This window comes from Rhododendron vialii, chromosome 2a (assembly GCF_030253575.1).
Source record: "Rhododendron vialii isolate Sample 1 chromosome 2a, ASM3025357v1".
Lineage (NCBI taxonomy): Eukaryota > Viridiplantae > Streptophyta > Magnoliopsida > Ericales > Ericaceae > Rhododendron > Rhododendron vialii.
The window spans coordinates 39,276,118-39,284,522 of NC_080558.1; the positions used below are offsets into that span (position 1 = coordinate 39,276,118).

At 44.5% G+C, this 8,405-nt stretch overlaps 1 protein-coding gene across 1 annotated transcript; it reads right to left on the reverse strand.

Moving 5' to 3' along the window:
- Window positions 1–6,765: 6,765 nt before the first annotated feature.
- Window positions 6,766–7,629, reverse strand: LOC131317518 (uncharacterized). Its single transcript, XM_058347067.1, has one exon. It carries the CDS (start codon window positions 7,627–7,629, stop codon window positions 6,766–6,768), a length of 864 nt encoding a protein of 287 aa, XP_058203050.1.
- Window positions 7,630–8,405: the final 776 nt, after the last annotated feature.

The following is an 8,405-nucleotide window of genomic DNA, read 5'->3' on the forward strand; positions in this document are numbered from 1 at the left end:
AGTCTTGAAGGTAGCAATTGCGTACTCCTCACTGCAACTTTCAATCTCGTTGAAAGTTTCCCAGTACTTCTTTGCATAATCCCTGATTTGCTCATTCTCCTCCTGTTTCATGGTGGAAAAACTCTCAAAGGTCTTTGGGGTCTTTCTGCTCGTCAAGAACCGAGCAGTGAATTCCTCGGCCAACTGCCTCCACCCACGTATGGATCGTGGGGCCAGTTTATGAAACCAGGATAAGGCCACTTTGCCAAGACTGGAGGGAAACATCTTGCACAAGATGGAATCATCCCCTTCATGCATAAACATAGCCTGTTGATAATGCTGTATGTGAACCACGGGATCCGTATTTGTCTCGTAAAGTACGAATGCACCGTGCTTCACTCTGCTCAGCAACCTAGCCTCCTGTAGCCTCTTTGTAAATGGGGAGGCCGCAATATTACTTAAGGCCTTACGTGCTGCTTCATGTGCAGTTACTGTCCCATCCTCGAACTCCTTGGATTTGTGAGCTGCGGCTTTGGTCCAATCAGCATCAGGTCTCTCATACCTGTCTCGATGATATTTCCTTGTTCCCTCCTCTTCGGGGGTGGAACTTCTGTCTCTGCTTCTCCCTTTTCGTGAAGAAGCCCTTCTCTCTTCTGTTCGGCTTTTACTTCTTCTTCCCCTTTTTCGTGGAGAAGCCTCATAACGCCCTATGACAGGACTTCTGCTTCTTCTTCTTCGTGAATGGGTCTACTTATGGACTACCAGCGTCCTTCCATCTCTTTGGGAATGCCTACGAGAGAGTCCAGAATCTTCTGGGTGCTCTCGTCCCCGCTGCAACTCCTGTATCTCATACTCTCGTTTTTTAATTAAACGAGCATACTCCTCGATTTCCCTTCTCTTCTTATCAAGGACATCGTCATCATCGTGTATGCTCTTTGAACGGGTAACTGACTCTTCTCTTCGATGAGACCTACTCCTTCTCGTGGAGCCAGTAGCAGTTTTGTCTCCTTTTTCTTTGGAGCTACCTCTGTCATGTCTACCAGTGGGCTTTCTCGGAGCGCCTGGTGGGGATTTGTCTCTTCCCCCACCCAACTGGTCCTTCGGACTAAATGGAGTAGCTGGATCTTCTTCCATCGTACTTATTTTTCAAAAGGGAACTGGTTCTTTTCCCACAGACGGCGCCAATTGTAGGGGGATGAAAACAATTGATGCTTACGGATCAACTGGATTGCAACGGCTTTCTCGTGCCTCTTCACCGGAACCCTAATTCGTCGTCGGAACCCTAATCTGCAAAATAGACAGGGGGTGAGCGCACCTCTACCTCTCGTGGCAAAGGCCCTCCGATGCCAAAGTTAGTATCACGTACTAGCAGTCAAACCCTAATTATCAGTAGGAAAGCAAGAATGCAAAGTATTGCGTACCTTTTACCTCTAGGCTTACTCTGTTTATATAGACATTCGGATGCTTGGCGCCCAAGCATCCCTATTGCCATAGGATTCCCAACTCGTATAGGAAACCCAGGATATCAAGTATTCTCGTTTCCTTTATCAGTTTAATAGAAAGGAGTCCTTTTAGGATTCTTTTTCCTTTACTGGCCGGGCATCCCATTCTCATTGGGTATCTTTTCCAGATCCTATATTCCTGGGATCTTATTCCTTAACGGAATACCATTGTTTCTGGATTCTTCCAGAATGTTCCCCATGCTCCAACAATTGATTGGAGCTCTTTCCCTGTTCGGCGACCTCGTTGCCGAACAGACTACCTGGACCAAGGACTTCACATGTAACTTGGTCCAAACGTAATCAGAATGTCTCTTATCTGCCGAACAGATAGTTTACACCAGTGACTTGTCATGTCATTGGCCTTTATTTAGCCGAACAGATTGCATGGACCAAGGACTTCCCATATCATTGTTCCATATCGCTGTTCTTCATACTGCCCGGCGATAAATCCAGTCATATTCACCACGTGCTCCCGAACATCACGTGTTCGGAAACTAAATGTATGTGCTCGGGAATACCTCCCTACATCCATCACCTACAACAATCAAGTGTGGCGATCAAATGGTTGTCAATTAGTTAAATTTTTAAACAAACTTGAATAGGCAACACTGATTCGATTAATAGGCAGCACTACAACACAACAATACAAACATGAATTGATGTACAAACATGAACATCTTTCAGCAGAGAACAAAATAACAGTCATAAAAATTACAAAATCACTATTCTACACAAAATTCACAAATCTCTGTTCTGAAAGAAATAACATGAACATTGAACAAATCAGCAGCAAACTTGATCATTTTTCTACCATCATGCAACTAAAATGAATTCACCAATCCGGATATAAACTTGATCATTTAGTCTGTACGTATGTATGTTTTACTCTCTCTATCATCTGATCAAAAGAGATTACACAGGGTGAAAAGGAAAATATAAGGGTGGTGATTTTCACACTCATTTTTTTTATAAATGCACTCTATTTTTTGTCCTTCAATAAAAATTTTATGTGTAATTTTTTCACTAAAATACAAAAAATTGCATTTATCAAAAAATGGGAGCTGAAATTATTTCCCAAATATTAAACTTGACTTTTTCCCAAATATCTGGACTAGTGAATTTCTGTCAAAATTTAAACTTGATCATTTTGAGTACTCGTACAAAATCACAGTCGTAGACAAAATCACACACACACACATAGAGAGAGAGAGAGAGAGAGAGAGAATCACAGTCGGGTCCTAGACAAAATCAGAGAGAGAGAGAGAGACGTACACTGTAGACCGTAGTAGGTCTCGAATCTCGATTTAGAGTGAGGGCCGAGAGGTGAGGCAATTTAGGGTGAGGAGGAGAGGCGGGGTTTCGTCTTCGATCAGTAGCGAGGGTGGAGACTGTCAGACTGGAGGCTGGAGAGTGGAGAGAACTTAGAGAAAGATCTGACATTGGTTTCTCTGGCCAGTCTGGTCGCCGATTGCCTGGGGCTGGGTGCCTGCCTGGGGGGGGGGGGGGGTGGGGTGGGGGTGCCGAGGTGGGGCGGAGAGAAATAAGAGAACTCAGAGAACCCTAAATGATGTATGAGTGTAAAAAACTAAAAACTTTCATTATATAGTGTGCAATTCGGTCAGGTCGGGTGACCCGACATTTATAATCATTCACCCGAAACCCGGCCGACTGTTTGTCGGGTCCACAAAATTTAACCCAAACCCGACTGAGTGTTATGTTTCAACCCGTCCGTTGGTTTACTTTTCAGGTCGGGTTCGGTCGGTCGGGTCGGGTGGGTGGCTGGACAGCCCTATGACCAACACCCGTAAATTTGACCCGCGCACACTGGTTCTCAACCAACGCGTGTCAGTAGGGTTTTTGGCTTTTTGAAGTGGCTTAGGATTAGGTTAGGCTCAAGGGTTTCTCAAACACTCAAAGCTCAAGCACTTATCATTCTTAGGGTATTCTTGATCCGTTTCATCATCGGGGAATCAAAAACCGTAAGTAAACTAATCTGGAAGCCCAAATTGGGGTGCCTACAAAAGTCCTCGCACTTTTGAGGCCGGTCAGGAGAGCCTCATATTCTGCCACATTGTTTGATGTAGTGAAGCCTAACCGAATAGACAACTCAATCATTACTCCTTCAAGGGGAAAAAGCAGGATCCCAACCCCTAAACTAGTATTACACGCTGAACCATCAATAAATAACTTCCATTCTTGCGGGTCCTGATCGGCTGGTGGTTTGTTATGTTTCATGGGTAGCCTAAGTGCCCCTTCCTTTCTCATGGGTGACTGGGGTGCTACTGCTGGTGAAAACTCTGCCCACAAAATCAGCCAACATTTGGCCCTTAATTGAAGTGTGAGGTTGGAAATCAGTATTGTATTGGCTTAACTCAATGGACCAGGTTGAGATTCGTCCTGAGAAGTCTGTTTTTCGTAGCAGTGACTTCAATGGAAGCTCAATATAGACTACAACCTTATGGCTCTGGAAGTAATGAGGTAACTTCCTTGTGACTGTCATTAATGCAAGGACTAGCTTCTCAAGGGACAGATATCTCGTTTCTGCATCTAGCAACGTCTTACTTACATAATATACTGGGATTTTTTCGGATCCCTTATCTCTCAAAAGAACTGCACTTACTGCATGCTTAGAAACTGCTAAATATAAAACCAAAGACTCACTTGGTTCTGGAGTTGACAGAAGTAGGGCTTCAGCCAAATACTTCTTTAAATCTTGGAAGACTTGTTCGCACTTCACTCCTCATTCAAATCCTCCCCTTTTCTTTAACAGCTGGAAAAAGCGCCTATACTTATCACTTGACCAGCTGATGAATCTATTGAGGGCTGCTGCCATTCTAATTAACCTTTGGACCTCCTTCGTTGTCCTAGGGCTCTGTAGCCTCTGTAAGGCTGTTATTTGATCAAGGTTTGCTTCAATCCCTCTCATGGTCACTAGGTGGCCTAAGAACTTCCTAGAACCAACTTCAAATGCACACTTCGAGGCATTGAGTTTTAGCTTGTACTTCCTCAGGATTCCAAAGGCCTCATTCAAATCCGCTATGTGTCCTTGTCTGGTCTTGCTTTTCACTACCATATCGTCGATGTAAACCTCCATGGTTTTGCCTAGCAACATTTTGAACATGATGGTTGCGAGTCTCTGATACATTGCCCCTGCATTCCTTAGCCCAAAGGACATGACACTATAACAATATAACCCTCGTGGTGAAATGAAGGAAGTCTTTTCCTGATCAGGCCCAAACATGGCAATCTGATGATATCCTCTATATGCGTCGAGGAAACTCATTCGTTCGTATCCAACAGTGGCATCAACCAATTGGTCTATCCTTGGAAAAGGGAAGCTGTCTTTTGGACAAACCTTGTTTAAGTCCATGAAATATACACAGACACGCCACTTTCCATTCTTCTTTTTTACAACCATAGTGTTGGATAGCCACTTTGGGTAATAAACCTCCCGTATTGCTTTGGCTTCCAGCAAACGATCTACTTCTTCGATAACAGCATCAACATGCTGCACGGCTGCCCTTCTCTTCTTCTGAATGACTGGCTTATGTTGAGGATCAACATTTAAGTGGTGGCAGATCACATCTGCATCCACTCCAGGCATCTCCTCCGGTATCCATGCAAACACGTCGACATGTTCTTTTAAAAAACTTACCAACTCAGTTTCTTCTTCTACTGGTAGCGATTTCCCAATTGGAAAATACCTTTCAGGATCAGTCTCGATGATCTATATTTTCTTTAGGCCTTCTACTACTCTTTCTGCTAGGTTTCTTCTGACATCCTCGATTGTCGGTTGATCTGATACTTTTACCGTATGAACATGATGGGCCTTTGGGACTTTCTTGATTATGAAAATCAAGCACTGTTGTGCTACTTTCTGACTACCTCTAATCTTCTCAGTCCCATTGGATCTCGAAAATTTCACCATCTGGTGATAAGTAGAGGAAACAGCCCTCATCTTATGTAACCAGGTCCTTTCTATAATTGCATTATAGGAAGATGGAACATCCACAACCAGGAAATCAGTCCTTAAAACCGCTGAACCTACCCGAACAGGTAGTGTCACTTTCCCAAGGGGCCAAACTGCTCCTACTCCAAACCCAACCAAGGTTGTTATTGATTGCTCCAGGTCTGCCTAAGCCAAACCCAATTTCTTAAATGCATCATAACATAGTACCTCTATACAACTCCCTGAATCCACCAGGATTCTCTCGATGTCATATTCCCCAATTCATAGGGTTATGACCAAGGCATCAGTATGGGGCATTTGAACTTCTCCCAGATCCTCATCTCTAAAAACTATGTCCTCGTTGCATATGTCATTTTCTCGCCCTTTCTTGTTTCCCAGCCGCATAACATGCTAGTCGTGCTTAGCTTGCCTTTGGAGCAACCTAACCTCATTTCTCATATAAGGAGTAGCCAATCCATGCATCATATGGATCACCCCTTTAGGATTCTGCTCATAATCCATCTCCATGGTTTTCCCTTTATCTTTGGGGTCTTCCTGAATGAATTTCTTGAGGTAGCCTCAAGAGACTAAATCATCAAGGTGCCTTTTGAACATCTCGCAGTCTTCAGTCATGTGACCCCAATACTTGTGGTAGCTGCAGTGCTAATTCATAGCATGTTTTGTATATTTATCTCCACCTAGACTTGGGGGCCATTTGATGTAAGGCTGGTTCTTTATTCGGTAAAGAATCTGTAGATGGGTTCCTTCCAAACCGTGGTAATTGAAAAGAAAAACTTAGGATCAGGTGCTTGATTTTCTTTGTATGACTCTTTCTTAGCTTGGCCATACTCTTTCCTTTCCCTATATGTCTTGGGCTCTAGCTTGTCTGCCTTCTTCGCAGGCCCCTTGGTTTGCTTGGTAGCCAACTTGCCATCTTCTCAGAGTATGTCATCCTCCATTCTGGCATGTTGCTCAATTCGCTCCATTAGCCTAGCCAATGTTGGTACCAGATGCATATTTAATGACCGGCGTAGCTCTCCCCAAACAAGCAGACCAGTTTTGAACGTAGCAATCGCATATTCGTCGCTGCAACTTTCAATCTCATTGAAAGTTTCCCAATATTTCTTAACGTAATCTCTGATCGGCTCGCTTTCCCCCTCCTTCATCTTGAAGAGGCTTTCAAACGTCTTGGGAGCTTTCCTACTTGTCAGAAACCGAGCAGTAAACTCTTCTGCGAGCTACGTCCATCCTCGTATGGAGCATGGTCCCAACTTATGGAACCAAGATAGGGCTACCTTCCCCAAGCTTAAAGGGAACATCTTACACATGATGGCATCATCCCCAACATGCATGAACATAGCCTGATGGTAATGATGTATGTGAGCAACGGGGTCTGCATTCGTCTCGTAAAGGATGAACGCATCGTGCTTCACTCTGCTCGGCAGTCGTGCATCCCTGTAACCTCCTTGCAAAGGGGGAAGCCGCTATGTTACTCAAGGCTTGCCTTGCTGCTTCTCGTGCAGACATGGTCCCATCTTCTTGTTCCTTGGTCTTATGGGCCCCAGCCCCGTTCCAATCGAATTCAGGTCTTTCATACTTGTCCCTGTGGTGCTTCCTAGTACCATCATTAGGCGAGGAGCTTCGGCTCCTACTTCTCCATTTTCGTGGAGAAAACCTTTGCCTGCTTGGACTCATACTTCTTCTTTTTCGAGAAGAAGCCCTCTTTTGCTTTGGAGAAAGACCTCTACTCCTACTCCTTCCGTGTGAAGGAGCTACCTTGTACTTTACCATAGCCCCTTTATCTCCTCTAGAATGTCCTCGTGAGAGTCCAGAATCCTCGGGGTGTTCTCGGATCCGTTCTAACTGTCGGATCTCATGTTCTCGTTTCTTAATCAATCGAGCATACTCCTTGATTTTCTGCCTCTTATTATCAAGGGAGTTTTCATTATTATGCACGCTCCTCGAATGTGCAACCGAATCTTCCCTTCGATGGGATTTGCTCCTTCGCGTGGAGCCTGTAGCCGTTCTGCCCTCCTTATTCTTAGAGTCATCTTGGATGGTCAGGGGACGATCTCTGCTGGTCGTCCTCTTGCCATGCCCGCTAGTAGGCTTTATGGGGGCACCCGATGGGGATTTATCTCCTTTCCCCTCAGCCTGGTTCTTCTGAATAAGCGGTGTGACTGGATCTACATCCACCATGGTCGTTTTTTTTAAAAGAGAACTCTTTCGTTTCCCACAAACAGCGCCAATTGTAGAGGGATGAAAACAATAGGTGGTTTGAACAGCACTGGATTGCAACAGCTTATTCGTGCCTCTTCACCGGAACCCTAGTTCGTCGTCGAAACCCTAATCTGCAAAATAGACAAGGGATGAGAGCACCTTTGCCTCTCCTGGCAAAGGCCATCCGATGCCTAAGTTAGTATCACATACTAGCAGAAAAACCCTAATTATCAGTAGGAAAACGATATGAATGCAATGTATTGCTGTGGGCAGCATGCCCTTAGAATTTTCGGATTCCAAAGCAAGGGCCCAGAAACAATGAGCGCGCTTTTTGGCAGACGAGCGCTCAATTCAGAGTCGCCACTTGGGTTTGAAGGTCCGACACCCAAGGAACTGTATTTCGAAGCACCTGCCGCGCTGTTTGATTTGACAAAGTTAAGGAACCAGTCCGTCAAAACCATATCTGGGGTTCGGGAGCCAGGTTACGATAGGAGAAGGGTTTTAAGGCACTCCTCTCGCCCAATCCGGAGATCGGTCTCTACTTAAGCATTTTGCGAAAATATTTGCGATTCGTCTATTATTAAACAATTTCTAGCCAATTAAGGGCGGGGGAACAGTTAATCGAGGATTAAAACTGTAACACTTTGCAATATTTGATCAAAAACAATATGAATGGAAAATGTGCTTGGAAAAATAAATGAGATAAAACCCAACGCTGTGACCGGATATGAAAATAGTGCATTGGTATGAATTTG

Excerpts from the sequence above, each read along its gene's own strand:
- LOC131317518 (XM_058347067.1), bottom strand. The coding sequence starts at position 7,629 with ATGGTGGATGTAGATCCAGTCACACCGCTTATTCAGAAGAACCAGGCT.